The sequence below is a fragment of the Clytia hemisphaerica genome, unplaced genomic scaffold, assembly GCF_902728285.1.
Source record: "Clytia hemisphaerica strain Z4C2 unplaced genomic scaffold, Clytia hemisphaerica genome assembly, whole genome shotgun sequence".
NCBI lineage: Eukaryota > Metazoa > Cnidaria > Hydrozoa > Leptothecata > Clytiidae > Clytia > Clytia hemisphaerica.
The window spans coordinates 64,114-91,467 of record NW_027103392.1 but is presented as its reverse complement, the minus strand read 5'-3'; the positions used below and the strand labels follow the sequence as shown (position 1 = coordinate 91,467).

The 27,354-nt window shown below is 35.2% G+C and overlaps 3 protein-coding genes across 4 annotated transcripts in view; 2 read left to right on the top strand and 1 right to left on the bottom strand.

Annotated features, from left to right (window-relative positions):
* The first annotated feature begins 2 nt into the window (after positions 1–2).
* On the top strand, positions 3–10,968 carry LOC136824850 (zinc finger protein 593-like). Its single transcript, XM_067080824.1, has 3 exons — positions 3–302; positions 9,817–9,879; positions 10,669–10,968. The coding sequence occupies exons 1-3, from the start codon at positions 109–111 to the stop codon at positions 10,880–10,882; spliced, it is 471 nt and encodes a 156-aa protein (XP_066936925.1). The 5' UTR covers positions 3–108; the 3' UTR covers positions 10,883–10,968.
* Positions 10,969–12,772: 1,804 nt separating this feature from the next.
* LOC136824847 (rho GTPase-activating protein 24-like) overlaps positions 12,773–27,354 on the bottom strand; it is a 31,352-nt gene continuing 16,770 nt past the window's right edge. For both annotated transcript variants that reach the window (XM_067080819.1, XM_067080820.1), the window contains exons 9-15: positions 18,198–18,291; positions 17,410–17,506; positions 16,414–16,544; positions 15,897–16,057; positions 15,046–15,087; positions 14,690–14,834; positions 12,773–14,254 (exon numbers count right to left, since the gene is read on the bottom strand). In XM_067080819.1, coding sequence (XP_066936920.1) covers positions 14,164–14,254; positions 14,690–14,834; positions 15,046–15,087; positions 15,897–16,057; positions 16,414–16,544; positions 17,410–17,506; positions 18,198–18,291 — 761 coding nt within the window. In that variant the 3' untranslated portion in view covers positions 12,773–14,163. The remainder of the gene's footprint in view (positions 14,255–14,689; positions 14,835–15,045; positions 15,088–15,896; positions 16,058–16,413; positions 16,545–17,409; positions 17,507–18,197; positions 18,292–27,354) is intronic.
* Positions 19,884–21,027, top strand: LOC136824841 (chondroitin proteoglycan 1-like). Its single transcript, XM_067080814.1, has 3 exons — positions 19,884–20,022; positions 20,175–20,558; positions 20,726–21,027. The coding sequence occupies exons 1-3, from the start codon at positions 19,920–19,922 to the stop codon at positions 20,905–20,907; spliced, it is 669 nt and encodes a 222-aa protein (XP_066936915.1). The 5' UTR covers positions 19,884–19,919; the 3' UTR covers positions 20,908–21,027.

The window sequence follows — 27,354 nt, the reverse complement described above, 5'->3', positions numbered from 1 at the left end:
GTGCTTTTAAGCCCGACTAAATCTAGAAACCACCGATCCCTCTACCTACCTGCCGAAAACACGAAGAACAGAAGAAAGTTCTCTTTATATTCAACTACAGAAACTGAAATGGGAAAACCACAGAGAAAAAAACGAACACACAAAAATATCAAAGATTTCAAGAAGAAATTTCGGACAAGGAAAAGAACAAAAGATATCGACGAAGTTCACGAAGATGTTGAAAAGAAATCTGATGCACTTTTACATCAAAAAGTGGACTCTGACCTTCCTGGACAAGGCCAGTTTTACTGTTTATTTTGTGCGTAAGTGGATGCTAAGTTTTAATTTTTTTACATTTGCAGCCCAAAACATTTTTACTTTTGTTGTCAGTGTTTTGTTTTTTTTCGATTTCAAGAAGATAGACAACATCTGGCCTGGGGTTTGTGCAAAAGAACAAACGTCATAGAAAAAGCTGATACATTCATGAATGTAATAAAGTTATTAGATTTTCAATCCTAAACAGGGTACTGATAACTTCCAGGGCAGGGGATAGTCATATGGGAGAACGTGACAGTCTTTTGAATACCGTCAATTGCTCTAACTTGGGATTATCTGACAAAACATGGGACTGCAATTCGGCCACGACCACCATTTCACAGAACCTCCAAAGTCATTAGATTTGAATTAATGAATGGCGTATTAAAAAATACACGATTTCTCTTTCGCACCGAGTAGGCTTTTAAATCAATATGAAAATAATCTGTAGTGGAACACATACATGCGAATGTCCAGACGATCTCAATAGAACGGAATCGACAATCGAACCAGTCAAACTAAATAGAACGCAATCGACCGATTGAAATTCGATTGTCGAATGTAATCTGTTAATCTCTACCTTATAGATGAATAATACAAAGTGATAAACAATAATATATGATAGCCAGTGGGGCTTTATGTGTAATCTGTAAATGGTAAACGTTCATATTGATTCTTGTGTTGGTTCAAGTTGGATTGTGTTCATCAAGTCTTCTGTTGGGAAGACTTATTATATTGGTTTATATTGCATCCGGTCAAGCAAGGATCAGCAATCACTAGGTTGGTAAATACCTATTTAACATTTGGTAGCAGAGGGAACAACGATCCACTATGGCAAACAAGAATGATATCAAAGCCCTGCCGGCATTGAAGGAGGATGTTCCTTACGAAAACTGGAAGAAGGAAATAACCATTTGGCAGCTCTTCACTTCGTTGGAGAAGAAGAAGCAGGGCTTGGCAATTTTATTATCTCTTGAAGGCAAAGCAAGGGAAGCTGCGCTGGAGTTAGAGGTGGACGAGTTAAATAAAGATGATGGTGTGAGCAAGGTGCTTGCACAACTAGATAAACTGTATCTCAAAGATAAGCTGCAACTCTCGTTTCAAGCATATGACAGTTTTCGGAAGTTTAAACGACCCAATGATATGCCAATTGCAGATTTTGTTGTCGAGTTTGAACGCCTGTACAACAAAGCCAAAGCTTACGAAATGATTCTTCCTGATGGTATCTTAGCGTACGAGTTCCTCAATAATGCAAAACATCTCAGATTCACACGAAAAGTTAATTAGAGCAACAATGACTGAGCTATCTTACAATTCAATGAAAGACCAACTACGCAAGGTTTTTGGAGATTTGAGCCTCTCGGTATCTTCAAACAGAGCAAGGATGTAGGTGCTGTAAACAATCAGGTGAAGTTTGAGTCGCGAGATGAGATGACATTTGAGACAACAAGCAGAGACGAGGAAGCAGAAGAAGTTTACTATGGAAATTACCGTGATAGATCAAATCGTGGTGGAAGATCTCGACCTAATCGTGGACGATTCAATTTTAGAGGTAGAGGAGGTCGTGGACAGCATGGTGGTGCGGAAAGAAGACATCAAGATGGAAAACCAAGACGAAACCCATCTGGACCAGACGGTGCTCCTTCAACTTGTATGGTTTGTGGATCAGTGTTTCATTGGGCCAGGGATTGTCCTGATTCATATGACAATCTAATGAAGCACAAGAACAAGAGCAAAGAAGATGACGAGATAGCCTTATTTAGTGACACTTTAAAGCAGTTTGTGGGAGAAACCCTTGGCAAAGCAGTGTTGGACTCTGGATGTACAAAGAATGTATGTGGAAAAACGTGGCTTGGATGCTATCTAGAGACACTGGACAAAAATCAACTATCAACTGTGAAGGAATTCAAAAAGCAGCACAAGCTTCAAGTTTGGCAATGGAGATAGTGTGGAATCCTTGAAGAAAGTAAAGGTACCAGCATACATTGGAGGAAAGAATGTATTTATCGAAACTGATGTCATCGATGGAGACTTACCTTTACTTTTGAGCAAAGATGCCATGAAAAAGGCTGAAATGAATATTGATTTCATCCACAACAACGTCACAATTTTTGGACAAACTCAAAAGCTTATGTTCACTTCCTCTGGTCACTATTGCATCCCACTCGGATATTGCACAAATGATCTCAACACAGCACAGAAAATCTGAATGCGATAGTTTGGCTTTATTTGGTTCTACAAACTCAGTAGAAGAGAAGAAAGGAATGATGCAAAAACTACACAGACAGTTTAGTCATGCGCCCTATCACCGAATCAAAAGTCTTTTGAAAGATGCTGGCGTTGATGATCAAGAAAATATTGACATTCTGAAAAAGGTGTGCGAGTCTTGCAAGATATGTCAAGTGTACAAAAAGACACCCCAAAGACCTGTTGTTGGTTTGTCGATGGCACATCAGTTAAACGAAACTGTTGCTATGGACTTGAAGGAGTGGAAAGAAGGATCCTCTAAAACATGGTTTTTGCATCTAGTTGATCATGCAACTCGGTACAGTGCATCATCGGTCATCAAGAGCAAGAAGAAAGAAGTTATCGTTGGACAGTTATTTGACATCTGGATAAAGATTTTTGGTTACCCAAATAAGTTTCTTGTTGACAATGGGGGTGAGTTCGACAATCAAGAGTTCCAAGATTTTTGTGAAAATCTCAATATCAAAATCAAGACTACAGCTGCTGAAAGCCCATGGAGCAATGGATTGGTTGAGCGACATAATGGAATCATTGGAGAGAATGTTACCAAGATTGTGAGGGATGTAGATTGTGAATTACGAATCGCATTATCGTGGGGCAGTTAGCGCAAAGAATGCATTACACAATATCCATGGTTTCAGTCCTAATCAGCTTGTTTTTGGTAGAAATCCGAATTTCCCCATCAGTACTTACCGACACAAACTACCTGCGCTTGAAGGAAAGACAACAAGTGAAGTCGTACGTGACAACTTAAACGCCATGCACTCAGCAAGAAAGGCCTTTGTAGCTTCTGAAGCATCAGAGAAGATTCGAAGAGCTCTGCGACACAATGTTGGAAGTTCTGTGGATGTGAAATATGTCACTCAGGACTCTGTGTATTACAAAAGGAAAAATGATCCAAAATGGAAAGGTCCGGGTACAGTAATTGGGCAAGATGGTCAACAGGTGTTGGTTAAACATGGAAGTGTGTATGTGCGTGTACACCCTTGCCGACTCATGCTCGAGAAGTCAGAAGTTCAATACAACCCACCAAGAAATCAGGAGGATGTACCAAATCCAGATGCACCATCAACTCCTAGACAGCTCCCTCAAGGTGTGGACAGCGATTCCGATGATGATGACACACAAGAAATAACACCGACAAACAATGTTGAGCAACAAACTGAAGAGAATGGTATCGCTAGATCAGTAGCTGGACAAATGCAAGATAGTGTGGTACAGAAAAATGTCACACTACCGAAACCAAAACAAAAAGTTAAATATCTTCCAAGGGATGATACCAATTGGAAAACTGTAGAAGTCATTTCTCGGGCTGGTAAAGCAAATGGAAAATACAAACATTGGCTCAATATTAAAAATGAAGACAATACAGTCGAGTGCATTGATTGGAAGAACAGTGTTCAAGAATGGCATCCAAATGAATCAAGTGATGAGGAGGCTAATGGCATAAATGGTGCAATAATTGAGGATTCCCAAGAAGCTGAAAACCGTCTTTTACTCTGTCAACGGAATGGATGTTGACCCAGTTTTGCTGAACGAATCTAAAGAAAAAGAGCTGGCAAATTGGAGAAGAAACAACGTTTACCAAGAAGTTCCCGATGCTGGACAAAAGTGTGTGTCAACAAGATGGGTGTTCACTGAAAAGTTTATTGATGGAAAGAAATCAATCAAATCTAGATTAGTGGCAAGAGGGTTTGAAGAAGACAGCTCGTTTCAAGTCAATTCACCAACCTGTAGTAAAGAAGCTTTGAGACTTGCTTCAACCTTGATGATGACAAATGGATGGAAATGTAACAGCATCGATGTTCGTGCAGCCTTTCTCCAAGGCAAACAAATCGATAGGGATGTGTTCATTAAGCCCCCACCAGAAGTTGAAAACAAAAAAACATCTGGAAACTGAATGTTTGTGTGTATGGACTATCAGATGCACCAAGAGCATGGTACCTTCGTGTCAAAGAGGTTTTGGCCTCACTTGGGGCTCGATGTTGCAAACACGATGCAGGATTATTCTACTCTCACAAAAATGGAAGTCTACAAGGGATAATTGTCATTCATGTAGACGATTTCTTCTGGGGTGGCACCATGGATTTTGTGCAGAAAGTTATCCAACCATTCAAACAAACGTTCGAGAGATTGGAACAGAAGAAACTGGTTCGTTCAAGTATCTTGGACTCAATATCACACAGACAAAGAATGGAATCCAAATTGAACAAACACGATACTGTCAATCAATAAAGCCTATTCCTGTCAGCAAAGAGAGAAAAACCCAAAGGAATCTACCACTAGGAAGTGGTGAAACAAAGCAGCTACGTATGCTGGTTGGTCAGATGAATTGGGCTGCTACGCAAACCAGACCAGATATTTTGTTTGATTGCTGTGAACTTGCATCAAAGATGAAGAATGCTACTGTAGCCGACATCCTAGATGCTAATAAAGTGTTGAAGAAATTGCAAAATGATGTCATGATCAAGCTCCCACCATTGAAAGACATCAATCACCTAAAATTTGTTGTGCATTCTGATGCATCCTATGCCAACCTTAATGATGGAGGATCACAAGGAGGCTATATCATACTGCTATCAGACGATATCTCAAAGAAACTGTCACCAATTGCTTGACAGTCAAAGAGGATCAAAAGAGTGGTAAAGAGCACTCTTGCAGCTGAAATGCTGGCACTTGTAGAAGCAGCTGAATCGTGCTATTGGCTCCAAAGCATTCTCAATGAGGTTTTGGGAACTGAAGGTTGTAGAATTGAGTGTTTATATTGACAGTCAATCACTGTATAATGCTGCTAATTCAACAACGTCGTTGTCTGATAAAAGACTACGAGTTGACGTTGCAATCATTCGTGAAATGTTGCAAAATAATGAGATTTCAAAACTTGTTTGGGTTCCCTCAAAATCTCAATTAGCTGATTGCTTAACGAAGAAGGGTGCTAATACCTCTTCGATTGTCAATGTGTTGACAACGAATCAGCTTTAATGTAAAAATTTACCTGTTAATAATGATGTATATACTATTCTCTTCTTTTATGAAAAACAACCAACAAAAATGAGTAAAAAAAAAAAAAAAAAGAAAAAAAAAAGAAGAGATATGAAGAGAAGAAACGAAACGAAATGGTAAATGTTCAAAGATGTATATAATGTATATATTGAAAACTTTGTCGTTCAACTATCCTGCCAAGACACGGTAGAACCTGCACTTTGCAGGGGGTCACCAGGGATGGGAACGAAATTGATTTTGTTGGTTGAATATGACTTTGTCAAAAATACAAAAAGACAAAGAAAGGGGAGATTGTTAATCTCTACCTTATAGATGAATAATACAAAGTGATAAACAATAATATATGATAGCCAGTGGGGCTTTATGTGTAATCTGTAAATGGTAAACATTCATATTGATTCTTGTGTTGGTTCAAGTTGGATTGTGTTCATCAAGTCTTCTGTTGGGAAGACTTATTATATTGGTTTATATTGCATCCGGTCAAGCAAGGATCAGCAATCACTAGGTTGGTAAATACCTATTTAACACAATCGAATCTCAATCGAATTTTACAGTACCGCAATTTTCAGATTCGATTGATGTTCGATTGCGTTCGATCATCAATTCATTGACCCCCGGATTGTTCATAGCATAATTTCTACAGGAAATCGAAAGTTATTTCATTCAGGTGTTTGAGAGCTTGGATGTTGGGAAGCTGCAAGAATAAAGCCAGACAATCTCAATTGAGCAGAATCGACGATCGAACCCCAGTCGAACAACAATCAAACCAATCGAATATTACCTAGAATTTTGACATTCGATTGAGATTCGATTGCATTCGACAATCGAATTTCAATCAGTCGATTGCGTTCAATTTGGTTCGACTGGTTCGATCGTCGATTGAGATCGTCTGGGAATGTCTGGAACGAAGAAAACCAAATTACAAGTGGCAAAACGATGGAGTGTTTGGCGTCACTTGCGCGACAAGTTACACACTCGTTATTTGTTAATCCCATAAGGCGTTAGGTGGCGGGCGTTCTCTAATACTCCAATCAGCGTCTGTTCATTTTGAATGAAAACAAAAAAGTTGAAAAGGGCACACCATCAGTGAAAGTTATCTGACATGTCATGACAGAATGTATGATTGATAAACTTGGTGGAGTTATCAAAACAAATTTGTTGTCAAAGAGATTTAACAGTAAGTGAAAATACATACAAGCCAGATATCAACAGTTCCATTTTTCGACCAATCGTCCCAAGTTAGAGCAGTTGACGGTAACTAGTTTTAAAATTTGCTACTCCAAAGTTAGTTGTTTAATGATAACTTACTCTCCGGTGCCTAATAAACGTACAGATCAAAATAAACGTACAGGGTCAGGGGGGAAATAATTAATTGGAATTAATAAACGCACATGCTGAAATAAACGTACAGGCAAGAAATCAGAGCTGAAATAGATAAACGTACAGGCTAAAATAAACGTACAGGGAAAAATCTACCAATTTTTCAAAAGTAGAGTTCAAATCAAATGCTCAAATTTATAGCAAATCATTCAAATTTACTCGTAACATTCAAAATCTCCCACAATATGTTCAAATGTAACTAACAACCTTTCTACACGTCTTATTGAACAAAAAGTAACAAGTTTTTTCCGATACTGGGTAAAAATAAGTAAACATACAGGAGGGAATAAAGGTACAGGCGGGAAAATTCCTCAAAATGAATAAACGTACAGGTTCTAATAAGGTGCGTACAGGCGGTAAATTTGACACGAAAAAAATAAACGTACATACTTATGTTTATTAGGCACCCGAGAGTACTGAATTAAAATATATTATAATTGATTTCTCAGGTAAATTTATGCTTGTTCAAATTTTTTGGTCATTTTCAGAAGCAGTTCCACCCTCTTAGTTATGATGAACCATACATCAAAAGAAGCGTATTCTGATGTTGAAAATGAAAATGGCTGTTACTTAGCTGTTCATTTTTGCCTTTTTTGATATTTTGGCTAAAAACCTGTTTTTCAGGCCATTTGTGATGACGTTTTAGTGATTGATTGTTAACTTTGGTATGTATTTGTTTATGTTTGATTTTTTATTTCGAAGACCAGCCTACAGCTATGTTGAGATAACAAGACGCATGTAGATTTTAGAAGATTCTACGGTATTCTGGCTGCAAAATCTTTTAAATCTTTCGATGATGTCAACAAAATTTGCAGAAAATCAAATTTTTGGAATATCTGCTGACATCATAAAAATTTTAAAAAGATTTTTAAATTTATACAATTCTTGTGCTAATATGGCTATTATTAAGTTTTGTTAACAAGTTCTTGGGATATTCATTTTTTTTATTTTATGACGTCAGCACAAATGGCCTGAAAAACAGGTTTCAGGGATCGAATTAGCGTATCGCATTTCGCAATTCGCGATGCATTTTTGGATTACTTACAAGCTAAAAATTGAAAATTGATCCATTTTAGGATGCAAAATCATGCTTATCAAAAATGCGATGCACTTTCTATCCCTTATTTCGATGCCTGGGTTTTTAACCAAAATATCAAAAAAGGCAAAAATTAAATTTAAAAAAGTAGAAGCCATTTTCATTTTCTTCATCAGAATACGCTTCTTTTGATGTATGATTGATCATATTAAGAGGGATGGAACTGCTCCCAAAAAATTACCGAAAACTTGGACATGCACTAATTTACCTGAGTTGTCTTTTAAAATACAACTTTACTTAGGGACAAGTTAATTTATCACGTTTAGTACTGGCTGAGTGCCTCCATTTTATTTCTCAAGGTCTTAGGTTTTCATGGGTTGGCAAACGATATCATCTTCTTATTTTCTACTTTCCTATCTTCTATTCTAATTTTCTGACTTTCTCAAATGTTTCTAACTGTTTTAACTTTGTACTGTCGTTTTGCATAAGATTCTCATTTCTGCACTAAGATTCCTTAGCCACTTTTCTAGCAGATTAAAGACCAGTTTCATAAGTAAACACAAGATTTGCTGTACCTTTAGAAACAAACCTTTTCCTATCTCATGCTGGTTTATCCAAGGAAAAATATCAAAAAAATTCTGAAAAAATGACAAGAATCTTTTAAATGGGCATCTTATACAAAACCACAGTATTTTTCTGAAATAGGTCTTCTACCCCAGCTTGAACCACCAAGTGCAAGCTCAACGCCCAACCGCTTGCTCTACAGCACAGAGACACATCAGAACACTGTCATTCACAAATATTTACAGCATGTAATTTTACAGACCTTAACCCTTTTTCAGTCCCAGAGTTTTCAAGGCTACTTTCCTGGAACTAAAAATTGCTTTTAGAGACTACCTAGATAACTTTTAAACCACAACTGCTATGTTTCTAAAATTAGTAGGAATGAATTAAAGGAAAACTTATAAAATAAAAATACATATAACATTATTGACAGAGCTGCTTCAGCTGCTGTAAAGGGAATTTTTTCAGCAAAAATAAAACTTATAAATATAAAATAGCTGTATTATTATATTTTTATATCAGCTTTTGTACATCTTGAAAAGTTAAACCTTACATTGGGCTCTTCCAGAAAAAATCCGTTCATGGGGGGTGGAGGATATATTATTTTTTTCATGAATTACCCCTGGACATTTTGATTTTTAATCCCCTGGACACGGGTTATACCCCTGGACAAACATCAAATCAACCCCGTGGATACAAAAAATTACCCCTGGACATTGGAATTTACCCCCTGGACATATTTTTTCAATACCCCTGGACAATTCATTCTCCACCCCCCATGAACGGATTTTTTTCTGGAAGAGCCCATTGCAGATTTTGGGCCATTTGGACAATATAATTTTTTTAAACAACCTCTTACAACCATCACAAATTTTGTAATGTACTTTTCGGATAAACTCCAAATTTATATTTTAACACTTAAAATTGATTTATATAGTTGTCTTTAATAAAAGTAAATGACTAAAAGTTTTGTGCTTCTGCACTTGTTCAAATTTACAAGTATTTTTTAGATCATTTCTCTTGTACATTTGAACAAACGCAGAATTGTACTTTTATTGAAAGAAAACTATATCAATTTCACTTGGTATCTTGTTGTTTATCATCGAGCACTATTCAGTTTTTCATGGCAATGATTTATTTTAACACTTAACAAAGTTTTTGGCTCTATGTAAGTTATAGAACTTTATATTTCACAGATCTATAGCTAATGATTTATGTGTTGGAGATATTAGGGGTAATTCACTTGTATGACACTAATAGATGCTTAATTCAGGTTTATTTTTACATTTCAGACGCTACTTTATGGATGAGAAAACACTGACAAGTCACAAGAAGACTAAGAATCATAAAAAGAGGTGAGTTTCCTAATCTTTTCCATCCATTTATGAAGTGGGAGATGATTAGGGGCCGTCCACATAGAATGAACAAGTACGTACTTACCAGAGGGGGGGGGGTATAGCCATTTGCGTACATTGTGCTATACAATGAAACACAGAATAGTGTCCTTAAACCAATTTATACATTATATGAAGCATTATACATTATATGACATTATATTGTCAAATAGAACAATCAACTGACCAAACGCACACAGTTTTTTTCTAAACCCTCAATGTTTTCGCAAGCTCAGCATTTTTGTCATAGTAATTCAGACCTCCATGTTTAACTGTCAATCTGGCTTTAAAAATTTGAAAAGTCTGATCTTAGGGTTTGAGTAACCGGTTCCCCTCCTCTTATTTCAATATTTTCCTTTAAATATGTGGACCTATCTTTACTTAGTTTTCCTAAATTGTGCACATTATATTTTACTGGTTTGAAGCCTTTATTATGATGATCTATCCCCTAGAGATGCTGTCTTGAATCAATCTCAAAAATTGATTTTCTTCTCCCTTCCGCCAATTTTACCTAAAAATAATACCCTTTAAATGGGAAACTGTCACATCTAACTTGGGGATTCTTTTTTATGTTTCATGTGGAGTTCGCAGGATGATCAAAGTGGAGTTTTGGGAAATTTAATTTGGTGTTCAACATATAGGACCCATTGAAGCAAGTTTTACTGTGATATTTTTACCCCATAAGGCTTTTAAGTTTTTCTTACAAAAAAATGTACACACTCTCGCTTAGAGCTTTTAATTTTTCTTTAGAATGCGGGAACTGAAAGATAAACCTTACAGCCAAGCAGAAGCAGAGATGGCAGCAGGTATGGGCTCGTTTACAATTCAAGTCACAAAACAAGGAAAGTCTCTCAATAACAATGTTTCGAAAGTCAAAAACGCTTCATCAGCAATGGATACTTTTTCACCGGCTTCCAGTGTGACGAGCACTTCAAACATTATGGAAGGACTTAATATAGGATAGCCGCTACTTCTAATTCTTAAATAAACTGGTATCCTTGAACCTGTGGTCGGAGGTGTTGATCAGGTTGAGTTTGTGGCAATGGAACCCTTCCTTTTAGAGAAGTACGATATGAATAGTAGCTTGTGATGATTGGAGATTTGGTTTCATAATTAGTTATTAAGGGGACTGTTTTTTTTCTTCAACAAACTGTGATGCAGTGTAAAGTACAAATATCGACTACAAGAGGGGGAGAAAGTGCCTACTTCGCAACATTAAAAAGAACGACACATTTCACCATCCATAACCCCGACCAATATACTGTACGTATATTGCGTAAAATAACAACTAACAGTTTATAAATACGCATGCGTTTTAACTTTGTTTTAAAAATGAAACAATAAATGCGAAGTAGACACTTTCTCTATGTGACAAGCAATCATATTTTTTATAACTTTTTGATAAAAGTTAAATTTTATGATATATTAGATTCTTATCTGGACCGTTTTTGCGCAAAAATATGTGCCATTTTGAAGTTTCCAATAAAATGGTAGCTGTGTTTCACCTAAATTTCCCTCGTGATCAAAAGAGCACCCATCTTGAGTAACGAATTGATCTTTATTAGGTTTTTCATGGTCATTTTTTATCCACCAGCCACGTTCTTTGTTAAAAGCAACTTGATCTATCATGTCTCCGACAGTTGATGTGGCTGATGCAAATGTCCCACGGAAAACCCACGAATCTGATTCCTTTCCTACTGTGACGTCCTTGTAAATGGCTATTAGATCACTCTCGACAAATGGATATGGTACAGTGAAACTGATTAGCAAATCAGTATTTTGGACTCGATCTGAGAGTTCATTTAACCCGATCCAGTAATCTGATGTAAAAATTCCATTCACTGAAGAAAGAGAAAATACTCTTTTTGGATATTTTAGTTGGCCAATGATTTCTCGACCAAAACCATTGCAACGAGCGTAGCGATATTTTTCTTCTGTTTGACTTTTCAACGACATAAGATAAAAATCATTTTTTTTATTCTTGCATGATGATACTATTGAAAAATCAATCAGCCTTTCTAAATTAATTGCTGATATGAAGGCTATACTGTTTTCCTTTCGAGTAAATATTGTACCAGATCGTTTAGTAGCAAACCAATAAAGTGAACAACCGAAATGATAACTATCGAATCTTTGGACTTGAAAAGACATACAGTTTTTTGTATGGTAACATCTAGTGAGACAATTTTCGATGCTATTTTCGTGGAAGTTAGCAAAAGGGTCAATAGGAAGATTTGTGTATCTATCAAGAATTTCAAAATGAATTCCATCCAATCTTTGAAATGACATTTGACTGCATTGTTCAAGGATAACATTCTGAATAATGAGCGGGAGTACAATTAAAATCCGAAACTTCTTTGCTGTCATTGTTTCCTGAAACGACAATAATAACATACCTAAACTTTAAAGGGGGCTTTAATAGAAATTTTGAATTTTATATTATATTCTCTTAAAAGATTTATAAAGTTTTAAAATTTTATATATTCAAACTTCACGACAATTGATTTGATTTATATTTTGTAACTTTTCTTTTTTCTTTTTTCTTTGTATGCCGTCCGTTGCATAAATTATACTCAAGAAAGAACAAATGAAAAACGAATTTTCCTACTCTTGAATTAAATTTTATTAACAATTAACTATTAATTTGATCGGGAAGGAATTTAATTTGGCGAATGAAGGATATTTTTAACCAAAAACCAATACTCTTAATTACAATACTCTTAGAAATAAAAAAAAAAAAAAAAATTCAAATCAATAAAAAGATTGTCACTGAAAGGTGAAAAAAGTTACTTTGTATTTTTTTGCCAATTAAATACAAACATGACTGGTCTAAACACTCTCTTTGGTTTGAAGAAAGCACATACAATTTTATTTCATTTGTGAACTAATAATCTTTCTCTATTAAAAAGTTATCCTACTGTGCCGCTATAAATCTATTGTATACAAAAATAATAATTTCATCTAAAAAGCCAAATTGAAGAAGAAAATAATTACAATGAAAAGTATTAAAATTCTTTCTAAGTCCCGCCAGGAGACCTTGCACTGCCATGGTGTGAAGTGGTAGGATGAAAAAGAGAGGTCCTCGGCCCATTATTAATATACTTAGAAAGGTCATAAAAAACTATACCTATTATGCCCTAATTCACACCACCCGGCATTGGGTCAGTACCCTGCGAAGTTGTACCCCTCCCTGATTGCTAATACCCAGCCCTGAAAATGTCCAAAACTTATATAAGTAGCTTGACTAGCAACCATAGCGTTGAAACTAACTATGAAAACAATCATAAGCACTTAAAAATCAGGTATTTTTGGTTTTAGCTGGCTTCAAAATGCTTAACAGAGGCCTAATTTGAAGCATTTTAGTCAATAAATGAGTTGGAAGGCCAAATTTTGGATGTTGCTTAGTATAGCAATTCTGGCTTAAAACCAATAAAGATCTTTGGTTCAAATCCTGAAAATCCTTAGCCCTACTTCAGCCATGAGCCGTAAACGGTAAATTTGGGTTGGTACAAATAGAAATGTATATTGATTATTATGTATTATTAATTTACCTCATGATATCATTAAAATATTTTCTTAGTACACAATATTTTGCTGATGAAGTTAACATTTTCAGGGAGGAGTAACAGAATCAAGCTACGTTGGTCTAAGAAAGATTTCTTGACATGCTTGGTAGTGTCACTCGGTAAGAACTCGAGTTTTTAACACAGTCGCACTATGGATGAAAACGAAAAGACTTCTGACTTTGAAAATTTTAGGGCTTAATAGAAAAATATGAGAGTAAAGTTTGTTAAATGCTGATATCATAAAAATATAGGAATTTTTCAATATTATAAAAATTATCGATTATTAAACAGTATTTCATAGATATGTACAATTAGAAAAAAATACTCTATAAATTTTCTACAAAAAAGAAAATAAACTTTACATAAGTCTACAAAAAAATTCCCTGTCATTTACCAATTTCAGTTTTTGCCCAAAAGAAAAAAAAATGCTGTCCACTGACTTTATTTTTTCTACGACTTAGTTTTCGTTAAAATTAGTTCCCTTTAGATGCAAAAACAAGAGCAATGACAAAATTATTCCCCTGTTCAATTTTTTGAATATCGAGAAATATACTCAAACTTTCAAAATGATAACATCAACGGGGAAAAGCAACCGGCGCTTGAAGAAACTTCAACCAGTATCCTGCCTGTTGAGTTGTTCCAACAACACTCCTTTTTCTTCAAGATTTTTTTTGTTCATTTATCGGATAGATATATCAACGTGCCCAAACTTCCTGCAGTATTCTTCTATACCTGCCCTGTATAATTCAAGTCGTTCTTCTAAAGCTTGCCTGGAAGATGAAAAAAGATTTCCATACACGTAATTGAAATGTAGAATATCATGACATAGAATAGTCTAAAAGCTATTCTTATACAACGTAGTTTATGTACAAATTTGGTAAAATTTGGTATCTACATGACTTTCCTTCGTTTTTCGATACATAGAAAGTGTAACGTTCACTCAGCTTGTTCTGTAAAATATACCCTTCAAAATTACAAAGACGGAGGTAACTCTCGAACTACAATTTTATACACAAAACGCATCCCGCATCCCCTATAAATAAATCTTGGGGATGCGCGCAGCCTATATTTAAATGCGTGATTTGGATAAAGGATTTCGTGTTCGTGAAGAGGAAAACACGTTTTTCGCAATGGTGTTAGGAGAAGTACTACCGCAGGGGTCATAAAGAAATTACTAAAAGATGGATGAGTTCAAAATATCTAACCTTGCTTTTTGTTCATCAACCAATCGAATTTTGAGAAGTTTTTGAACTTGTTTCTCTTCACCCAGCCTCTTCTCTAGGTCCGATATCTGCTCCTCGTAATCCAATTTCATATCTACCATTTCTTGACGTAAACTTGCTGCCTCTTCTAAAAGGTGTTAAGTATCAATATGAAAATGTTAATAGATGCATCTTCTGAAAAGGAAAATTTAAAGCCCTTCATTCCCCAAACCCAACTTTCTCAAGTTGATGAACGGTCCCAACAATCGACAAAAAAAGTAAGGAAAAACAGACGATATGACATCTTTAATGATAAATCATATTTTAAATCCCAAAACACACACAAACAAATTCCTTACCCATTGAAGATGGACTACCTGATAAACTTTTTGTTCGCTCATCTAAAAAAAAACGAACAATAGTTGCCTTATTGTTAGAAAAAATCACTTGGTGACGAAACTTAAGGCCGGCGACCTTTTCTGCGACGAATATTTTTTACAAAATGATTTGTGATTACTTTGAGCATTTTTTTGTTTAAAGTTGATTATTTTAGCACTTAAGAATTGCCAGAAAATATTCGTCAGTAAAAATTTAAATATTCTTTGCCATCGATTTTTCTCACCGACAAAGTTTCTATTGATAAGATATTTCGTTAGATTTTTGATAACTGGTTAGGATGTTTACGAGTACTGGAGATGTGTAATACATACATGTACACATCTTTTTCTCTGTTGTTTTATCTTAATGACGGCAGGTGTAAAGAAAAATACAGTGTGTCCCAAAAGAGCGAACTAATTTTTATAAAAAGTAAAATCCTCAAAACTCTTTATCTTAACTGGGCTTAAATGATTAAAATAAGTTTGAGTTTATCGATCCAGTGATATTTTCATATTGGAAGTTTAACGTGGCTGGATCACGAGATTCAAATTAGTACAAATAGTGGAATAAATATCCTCCACATTGCCCGATGATGGGAGAAGAATCTCTCGAAACGTAGCCAAACCTAAATCTGGTGATCCAAGTCACGATAAACTTCTGATATGGTCTTAGAATGATTGAAGTAAGATTAGAATTCTTTGCTCAGTAAATAGATATTCAATCACCAAGATGATTAAAATAGGTGTTTGAGATTACAATTTCGCATAAATTATGAGAATTTTACTTTATATAAAAATTTGTTCCCTTTTTTTGAAACACACTATATACTTACTTTCAATAACGATATCATGTAAACTACTTTCAGATAATGAACGTTTGAGTTCACCATTCACTGCAAGAGTAGGTATGGATTTGCATTTGTGATAGTCGAAAGTCGCACTTCTTTGCTCCGAATCGAAGTCAATCAAATCGTTCATTCTGTGATCATTTAGCCTACGAAAATGAGAAAATTTTCTCTTGGAAAATCTGGAAAGAGAGCCTTGCTTGATTCGTGCTGATTCGTGGATTTCCAAAATCCCGCTAAGGGTCGGAAAAATCAAAAAATAAAACTTCAGTCTCACTAAAGGTAGGAGAAATAGGAAAATTTCAACTTTTTACCCCCAGAAAGATCCAAATTTGGTCAAATTTGTCCCAATAAGGGTCGTAATATTTAAAAAATGTTCCTTTCTTTTCTCTTTTTTAGTCCTGGTAAGGGTCCAAGGGAGGGTCGAAAGTCGGGCGGCACCCCCCGTCAGCTCGCAACCCTAGTACCCCCCACCCGGGCTAGCAGTATAGTTGTTATAACATACAGAGTTCTGTTTGGATCATAATAACATTCGTCATTGGTGACAGGGAAGAGATTGGCTTGATTATTGATTAATGCAACTGTGGTCGTGTTGGCTTCTGATAAACATTGCAGTAACATAGCCGGATCTTCATTCTAATAAAAATATGAAATAGCCTGTTGATTGAAACTAGTAATTACATTACGCCAGGTTTAAGCGCACCCACCTCGCTCCGCCTCTCCCTCGACCGCCATATAACGACGTAGAATGTAAATAGAACATAACGTAACGGTTATTTTGTGCAACTTTTAGGCGTGAGAAGATCGAATATCCCCAGGCTTTCGTCAGCCCTGGGCCCGTTTGTGGGCCTTACAACGCCCCCCCCCCCGACCCCTGCAATTTACCTGCCTGTTGAACTTTTTTGGCATATACCTCAGTTTAAACAAATAACAATTCGGCGTGGACTTTCCACACTGGTTGCTTACTGCAACAACTTCGTGTAATTTCTTTATTAATTTCTGCAAGGCATGAAGCTTTGAATAGGAATTAGAGGTAACTAACTTTTCTAGAGTGTTAGATTCCATAATAATAGAAGGAATACTCTTCTTAAACAAATTTTGCCTATGCAGGTAAAGGCTGGTCTCCACTTTCGCGCGAAATGAGCGAAAAACGTTTTTGTAAAGGTCATTGATCGGTTGAAAAATGAAGCAATTTCATTGGTCAAAATTGACATAACGCGAAACTTTTTTATGACGTAATCTTTTCTTCAGGCAAAAAATTTTGAGAAAAAAACTGTCGCCCATTTCACGCGAAAGTGGAGACCGGCCTTAAGTTCGGAAAAATTCGATTTAACTCGAACCGTTCGAGTTAAAATGGTCTGCACTAAGCGACCTAATTCTAAAAGAATAATGTAAAAGAATAACGAAAAAGAAAAAGCTTTCTTACTATTTTAATCAGACGTTTCTTTAAAACACTCATACTCTGAAAATTCAGTATCAATGATAATACTTCTATACTAACCTGTGGTCGTAAGATGTTTGGTCCAAAAACGAGTGCCAAATTCTCGACCGTCATCTTCGTTTCATTGTGGTATTCTTTCAATTCGTATAAAAAGCGACTGTAATGTATAAATAGAATACACATTAGTGTTGTGTAAGGGTGTTATGGTTGCCTCGAGTATGACTTCGATAATAAGACATTTAAATAAAAGATACCTTTCTTTGGACCACAATAAAAAACCATATACCTTATATAAGACACTATAAGTAAAAGGATGATTCATTTAAACATAGAATATTTCGCTAACAAATTTGCCCCCGGGTAATTCCCTTCCGGAAAATCCCCCACTCTCAATTTTATCCATAAAAAAAATCCCCCCCCCCCCGTCCCTCGAAATTAAGGGAGCCAACTATAGAATTTTTACTCAAATTGCTAAACTTGATATTTGAAGTAACGATATATTGGGCAAATTTTTTGCCAACTACCTGGCTTCTGAGTATTCAAGGGATCAATCGGTGACCTTGAATTTAACCATCGTCCGTATAAGATACCCCAACCACGGAGCCTTTTGTTTCTTTTTATTGTTTCCTACTTGGACTTGTGTTGAGAAATTAGTTTTTTTTGCTAACGTTTTAATCACGTGATTAAATCTTAAACCAATCCCAGTTACTTGGAGACGTGATCAAAAACTGAGCTAATTGATTTTTATCTTTTGAGATTAACAAAGGAAAACAATAAGTTTCCAGACCAGGGTTTTTTAAAACGAACTACGATTTAACCTATTTATTTCAAAAAACGTTAAAAGTTACCATAGATATTTGAGTAAATCGAAGTGAGCTTTTGGTATGTCTTTTAAGACAGGAGCAAATTTCTTCATAGCCTCATCTGAATCTTCTTTGAACACTGGAAAAGTAAATTACGAAAGAAAATTTTGAAAGAAAATAGAAATGACCAGTTAAAGAAAACTAAAAAAAAGGAAACCTTCGAACAGATTTTATCATTCTAGCCATTCTAGTGCTGCAATACTTCAGCTATTATGTGCATTGATCTAAACCCCCCTGCAGAAAATGTTGAAATTAAAGATAAAATCTTCACTAGATTTTGGAAAGTTTTAATACTATGGGAGAACCCGAGTTCCAAACATTCAAAAAGTAGAATGGAAGTTACTTCATAGACGATTAGAGGGATATTATTAAAAGCGAAAAAATATTTGTGCTGAGCTTACAGCCGTAATGGGCGGTTTACGAGAGAAAAAAATCGGCGGTAGAGCTTGGAACGAATACTATAAACACCTCCGTAGCTGTTTACCTGCCCCGGGCTAACATTCGTTTTCAAATTTACCCCCTCCTAAAGTTAGGTTAGGTTACAGTGATTTTTTAAATCGCTTTCCTTTTTTCTATCACAAAATTAGTTTTAATCTATTCTAACCAATTCTTGTAATTGAGAGAGTTGCTTAACGAGGTGAACCAATTATGAAGAATAAACCAAAAGATATTAACGGCTTCCTGCCTTCATACATTTTGTAATTCAATGAAAGGCGCACGTTCTGACATGCTGTTGACATTCAACCTAGACTGGAGTCGTTTATAAACCCTGTAATAAAGAAATATCATTGCTATGATAACATCAGTTTGTTTAAACTAAAATTTGTTCCTTCCATTTTTTTGCTTATTTTCTACTATGTTTAGATTATTCGTCTAGCATGTTAGTCATATTGGGCTTTTCCAGAAAAAAAGATTTTACCCCACTGTTGAGGATATTGATTTTTCGAAGTATCGAACCCCCTGGATATCCTACTTTATTATTAAAGACCCCATGGATATCCACTCTTAAAAATATGCTCAACCCCCTGGATATCTTCTCTTATAAAGATGCTTACCCCTGGATATCGTATTTTTTACTTTAAAAGACACTTTACCCCCTAGATATCCGCTCCCTTGTAGATATTTAACTCCCTGGATATCCACTTTTGAACAAAATCGCTAACCCCCTGGATATTCGATATATATAAAGCAAGTTTGTTATAACTGGTCGTTAATGAGAAGCGAAATAAGAATTATTACACACTAAAAACGAATGGACACTTCATTCTTTTCAATTTCGGTCCGAATCTGATACTTATGCGATCTTTTATTCAGGCATCTGTAGATAACCCAAACTTCATACACTTGTTTCAGTTTCCCAGGCAGCAATAGCAATTATTAGTAAGCTGCAATCGGTTTAATCACAAGTAAATTGCCAGATCGCTAATTAGAATCACTTATTTTTTAATGAAATTTTTCCCCTACCATGCCCCTTAAGTATTTCACAAAGAAAATTGTATCAATTAGAGAAAAATGTTTGAACCCAGTTGCAACCCTTAAAGTAATTTACTTGATTAAAAATGAATTTGAAATTAAAAACCCCAATTTTTGTGGTGAGGAAGTTGTTACATCAAAAATTAGACCAAAAATTAATTAGTCTTATAATTGAAAGACTAATTCAAACTAAATGAATCAGCATTTTTAAATTGGGTATAAATAGAGCTGAAAATGTCTGGAAAACCATTCAAGCTTTGTCACAAAGAAACAACGGACGAAGTTTACAGAAACCTTCAAATCATGAAGATTATCATACTAGCCGCTTTAGTTGCAGGTAGGCGCTTAATATTCATCGACTTTGGACTCGAATACAATACAATGAAAGTACCTGTATTATTTAGAGCCCTTATCTTGAAATTAAAAAAAGGCCAGTGTGTGATATCGTCGTGGTTGAAGTTATGAGTTTAATCATTTGATTTTTTTTAGCTTGCAGTGCAGCACCTCATTCTCACGATTCCTGTCCACACTCCCTATGTAAATGGAGAAAAGTTGGAGATATCTTCGCATACAGCGAGCACAAACCAGCTTATTTTGTAACTTGCTCAAACACCGGTACAGTATGCAGAAGATGTGTTGATGGTTTGATTTTCAATGAGAAATTTAAAGCTTGTGTTCGTCCACTCAAGAAAACAACTACCACCACAACCACCACGACCACCGCCCCTACTACAACCACCACAACCACCCAAGCTGCCCCTACTACAACAACAACGACTTCCCAAGCCGCCCCTACTAAAACCACACGAGCCGCCCCTACTAAAACCACAAGAGCTGCTCCTACAAAAACAGGCAAACCAAAATCACCAAAATGTAAGAATATAGCAAACACTTGTCTTAAGTCAGAGTGGTAAAAAGCTTCTTTAAATAACAAGCATGTTTGTCTGATCTAATAAATTCTTCCTTTTTTTGCTTTACACAAGCTGAAATTTGGGGAAATTCCATGAGCACTAACAAAACTTTCTTCTCATTTATTTAAGGTGACGATTATTTGTGCGTTGGCGTTAAAAATGGTGAATTGTTCCGACTAGACAATAACATGCCACAATATTACGTTCAATGTTCTAATGGATTCGCTTCTTGCCGACAATGTCCAGCTCACATGTATTTCAACAACAAATTCAGTGTCTGCGTCCGACAAACTGTCCCAAGGGATTGGTAATTCTCGAGAATAACCCTGAACATGTACAGGTTGCAAAAGTCTTAAATTGTCTTCACATATTGAACTTTTTGTAAATTTTTTATTGATAATTTGTGTAATAAATAAAATTTAAAAAAATGATTAACTTCTTGATCTATTAGATGACAAATCTGTTATATGTTTGGGTGTGTTTTCTGGCCTGTCCTAGGTAGATTCAAAATATTTGTCCCGCATTACAATGAAAAAATAGGAAATAAGATATTTACATAAAAATGCCAATCTAATTTTTGACGCCCCAAAGGACATTGTCCGCATAGCACTGTCATGCGGACCTAATCCTAGATCATCTCATATATTGGGTTCCAGCAATTGATTCAACATGGCCCAATTTGAGACAACGTGAAATGACCATTTAGATCTGTAATCACCCTTTCGTAACCCGCTAATGGCCCAAACAAACAGAAGGCATTAGCTGGTCCACAAAACAGGCAGTTATTAGCTTGTGCCAAATTTAGAGAGGACACCCAATATCATGGCCCGCGTCTGTCCCTATAAAAAGCCGAGCTAATGACATATGAATACACAATTTATAGATAGATCTGATTCGTATCCGTACGCTCTATTGGTTGAGCCAGACAGTAAAGACTTTAGCCTTCGGGCTCTTACTAGTCTAATATTTCTACCTTCTGCTTTATAAAGAAATAGTCACGAATTCAATCGAATTCACTTTGTCACCTTCCTGAGCTCTACCGCTGAGTTATCTGACCTAAAGCAAAGTAAGGACCAGCTGAAAATACGCACGCACTAAAATGTCAAAAATCGAGTACCCCCCTCCCCGTGTACGCAAGTGTACGCGTATGCGCCTATTTCCCCTTGTTGGTACGTACTTTTTCCTTTCACCCCCCAGCAAAAAATTGTCTGGTTTGGGCCTATATTTCAAATAGCAAACTTTACTTTTTATTTGTCGCATTGACGATGAGTTGTCAAAAAACAACCTGGTCGCTTATTATTTCACAAAAACAGGACAACAATTCACTCTTTATCTCTTTCACAGAATTTTACATGAAAAAAGGGGCTGTAAAAATTTCTTTTGCGTACGTACATTTTCTTTCGACCCTCCTCTCCCTGTACGCAAGCATTCGCTTTTGACGCGACACCCCTACCCCCCTCCCACTTAGTACATAATACGTACTATGTGGACGGCCCCTAAGTCCATTTGCATTTCAACAAAGCCGTCCACAAAGTGTTACTGGTATCATTATGAAACCGGTCAACTTTTTCGATCCTGTACTGCTAACCATGCCACTCTCTTATTTGTTTCTGCTCTTTTTTTGGACCTACCCCGGTGGAGGTCCTATAAATTAACCTTTGTCCGTTCGTCCGTTCGTCCGTTCGTTCGTTAGTTATTAGCTTTCCTCTAGACTAGTAAACTAGTCGGTTATTACTTATAACCTTATAATAAAACTGTCAATCAAATAATGTAAACACTAATTAAATATTCAGCGTGCGTGAGAGAAAAGGAAAATAACCGACTAGAAGCTACTTCCAACGCCTTTTTTTCTTCACCTAAAATCGTAAGGAGAGACATACAGATTTCTGTATGTCTGACCCGTGCGGGATTGCATTTATTTCTCTTTCTGTTTATTGCGTTTTTAGAAATGCTCATTTATTTATATGTTCCCATGTTCAATGTTACTATGAAATATTATTTAGTCAAAAAAGTTGGATGGATTCTCAAAAACCTAAAAAAAGTTGTAAAATTAAACAACGTTTTTTGAGGGAAGTAGCTTCTAGTCGTTGAAATTCAGAAAAGAGACGCAACTTCTATTTGGAGCTTGATTTTTTGTATAATGGGTCTGTTTTCAACGACTAGTTTACTAGTCTAGCTTTCCTCATGATTGGCTCATTAGTTTTTTCTGATTTTTTGCACAAAGATAGATAGCCTTAAACCCTCGAATGTGACGGAGCCCGATTTTCGAGAAAAAATTATGTTGGGTTAATTTGGGCCAAAATATGTCTAAAATTAGGGTTTTTTGTGATTTTCTCGAGATTTTATCATTAGATTTTTTTGATTTTTTGCATAAAAGTAGGGTACCACCACATTCAAAAGTTGGCTGAAGCAGATTTTAATAGAAAAATTTTTTTGGCTCAAAAAATGAATTTTTAGCTATAAGAATCACTATTCATAGATCAATGTTCTTAAAAACTAATTACGTATTATTTTGATGAGAAAAAATGTTTATCATTTCAATAAGACCGACTGTGTGCGTTTTTGTAAATAAGAAAAAGAGAAAGTAAAATCTCCACCGGTACGACATATTTTTCCATTCAATTAATATTAATATAAGACAAAAGGATGAATAGTCTCTATGGAGGAGAGAGGTTTCGCTTGCATATTTTTTTCAGTTTGTCTCCTGAAAATATTTTCTTGTGTTAGCTTGTGTTATGTTATGACACTGAGACACGCGTTGTGGAAGAGAGATGTTTCTGGTGTTTTACTGTTATGAATTTTAAAAGTTTCTAATCAATCAGATCAACCATTGAAGACATTGAAAATAACAGAGTGATATTAAGTATTACTATCGGATCACTCATCGTCTCCTTAATATTTCATTACAATATAGTCTCTTTCAATCTTTATTTAGCATAAAAACCAAATAATATTAAACAACAAGAGAAAATATCAATACCACAATAGGCGATTTCATTAAAATTCCAGTGTCGCAAGAAAAATACAAACACAAAAAACAAACAACTTTCCAATCAATTTGCTATTTGAAAAAACTGCTGACATTCTTCAAAGAAGATTACCGTGGTGCAAAGCCTGTGCAAAGACAGAAGTCACCTGAAGAAGAAGGAGAAGGAGAAGAAGAGAAAGAAAAACAAATTTATTAGGAAATTTGATAGATATAATTTGTTGTTAAATATTGAAAAAAAATATTGAAAATAAAATAAAAAAGAAAAAGAAATCAAAAACAGAAAAAAAAAATAAAAAAAATAAAAAATAAAAAAAATAAAAAAAAATAAAAAACATAAAAAAATAAATAAAAAAGCAAATAAAAGCAACATTTATATCTATCTTTTGTAATTAGTTTTTTACTGATTTATACCTGGTGTCACCTATAAAGCGGTGGAGAGGTTATTAAATCAGTTGCCAACCTTAGTGTTGGCTGTCATTACGCTCATTACGCTCATTACGCTCATTACAAAATTTGATATTACGAGACTTGAAATTACGAAATCTGAAATTATTACATCTAAAACTTTGTTTGAGTTCGATTTTTTGAAGATGGCTGACGAAAGATTTCAGAAAAGCCAAGGGAGACCAAAAGGAACATCAAAAAAGAAAAGGGGTTTTAAGAAAACACCTAGAAAAGTGAAGCAAGTTGATGATTCGAATCTAGAACGTGTAAGTAGCTTGTTACCATTGAGAGGAAAATCACCTTTAGGGTTGAAAAATTTACAGCAAAATGTTTGCTTCTTTAATTCAGTCCTCCAAGTAGTACTTTACTCAATCGATAGCTTTCGAGAATTTGTCAATCATCTTGATACAAACAACCCTGCTAAATTGAAAGTTAAAGAATTATTCTTAGTGATGGAAAATTCTGCTACCACAATCGAAACATATAAATTTATTTCATCAATCGAGTTACCAAATTATGACCCTGCCCTACGACAACAATTTGACGCTGAAGAATGTTTAATGCACATTTGTGAATCTCATTTACCCTTTCAATGCTAATAATAACGTACCCGAAAATATTTTCCAAATATCATTTTTAGAATCTATATTATGTCAAACTTGCTTCAAAGCCTCTGAAAGATCCTTATACGATACCGTATGCCATATCGAATTCCCTAATCGTTTTAAAGAAAATTCAATCGAAGTAGAAATCTCTAGACGTATCAACAATCCAAATGGGGAATTTCTCGATGAGCTGTACGAATGTTCTACTTGCCCTGTTAGAACAAAAGCAACTAAAGCCAAAACTTTGTACAACATTTCAGATACTTTAATCATTCAATTACTCATTTTTGGTTACGACCGATTAACCAACACCTCTAGAAAGTTAGCTCCAAATTTAAGAATCGAAACGGACATTGAAAATGTACTTATAGGGAAACTTCATTTACAGGCCATTATTTATCACCATGGGAATACTGCAAATAGTGGTCACTACACTGCAGCTGTAAGATACGGAGAAATGTGGTATTCAGTTGACGATGAGCGTGTTGTGGCTATTGGAAATAATGTATTTAGATGTACGGTCAATGACCATATTGTTCCTTACTTATTGATCTATAGAAAAACAACCGAAATAATACCGATTACTCCTTCGAGTCAAGATTTTTTTATTGAACCAAATGTCAATTCTTCAAAAGATAATATCCCAACAGCAAATATAACCACACAATATGTAGCTGAAAACAACACTCCCGAAGTAAAAAATCAAAATTCTTTTTTCTCAAAAATTGATGATAATAATGAGTTGAATCCTGAAGTCATGATAAAGAGATCTCACTTGTTTTAGAGCTAGAAAGACAAAGCAGAAAAAACAACGATAAACCCGTCTGAGTCAATTTCCACCACACCTGTAAAAAGAAAACGTAAACTAACAGTTTCTTCGAATAAATCTGTCATGAAGAAAATGCGGTGTAATTTTGATAACACTCAAATTGATTCAGCCAGAAAATCTGCACGAAAAAAAATGCAAAATTTGCGGGAAAATCAAAATGATTTAGAAAAGAAAGAAAGCCAAAAGTCTGCACAAATAAGAATGCGAAATTTGCGAGAAAATCAAAACGATTTCGAAAAGAAAGAAAGCCAAAAATCTGCACAAAAAAGAATGCAAAAATTTGAGGGAAAATCAAAATGATTTTGAAAGAGATGAAAGTCGAAAATCTGATAAATCAAAGAAAAGGCTTTTTACGAGAAAATCAAAATGATTTTGAAAAGAAAGATAGCCAAAAATCTGCACAAAAGAGAATGCAAAATTTGAGGCAAAATCAAAATGATTTTGAAAGAGATGAAAGTCGAAAATCTGATAAATCAAAGAAAAGGCTTTTTCGAGAAAATCAAAATGATTTAAAAAAAAAAGAAAACCAAAAATCTGCACGGAAAAGAATGCAAAATTTGCGGGAGAATCAAAATGATTTTGAAAAAGAAAGTGTTAAAAAAAATAATCGGATAAAAAAGGGGAAATTTCGACAGCTTAGCAAAATAGAGGAACAAAAAAGAATTTGATAAAGTTCAAAGATCAAGTATGGTTGACCCTTCGATAACTTTAACCAAAGCTTTTGAAATCGTGAAGCAAAAATTTGTAACAGCTACACAAAACGGCCCGACAAACAAATGTCACATATGTCTAAAATGGGAGTACAAGGGAAACGGCAAGCGGTTCCTCCATAAAGAATATGAAGGCTTACCAATGTTTGAAGAATGTGATGCTGTCAACTTACATTGTGATTCAGAAGAAAAAATACTGGATTTGCCACCCATGTGTGATAAAGCAATAAAAAAAGAAAAGTTACCAGTGCAGGCTCAAGCAAATAATTTGCAACTGTCTACAAGAATTCCTGAATTAGATGATTTGTGCCCCATAGAAATGATGCTTGTGTCGCAAATTATTCCCTTCATGTTTATTGTACCAAAACATAAAGGTGGGCAGCAAGGTCTCAAAGGACAGTGCGTAATGGTTCCGGCAAATCTAGACAAAATTCAAAAGATTTTACCAAGAGTTTGCAGTGAAGAATTTTTAATATCACTTGCTTTAAAGCGACGTCTTACAGATAAAAGCTATGTGAATAAACAAAATATCCGACCTGCATTTGTTACAAAAGCTTTAGAAAAGTTAGTTGAAATAAATAAATTTTATGAAAATGTTGTACCTAATGCGAGATGGGAAGATGAAAGTTTGAGAAGAGACCCTGAATTATGGTCACTACTTACTGATAAAAATGCACAACCTCAGCAAGATGATGAAAGTGATAGTGATGATAACATTGAAGGCAATGATGATAAAAATCACGAAAAACAAATTAAATTAAAGATAACAATTCCTCCCAGCCAACTCTAATGTATGAAATTGAAGGCGCAAATATTACTTCAGAACAAGCTATTGAGATTGCTCATAAACAACCCACCCCTATATCATCTGATGATGAAATTGTCAATATTGCACCGTGCGAAAACGAATTGCCTGTGTCATTCTATTCTGAACCAGATTGGGAAGCATTAGCTTTTCCAGGGCATTATCCTGATGCTAAGAATTACTTCAATACGCCTAGAGATAGGAATATAACTCCAATAAAATATGTCCATGCCAGGCTGAAATCGTCAGATGATGATAGATTTGCTTCAGATCCTCAGTACATATTTCATTCTTTGCATTGGACGGACGGAAAGCTCGAATGTTGCTAGTGCAATCAGTTTTTCACAGCAAAAACACTTTCAAAGTGATATTTCTG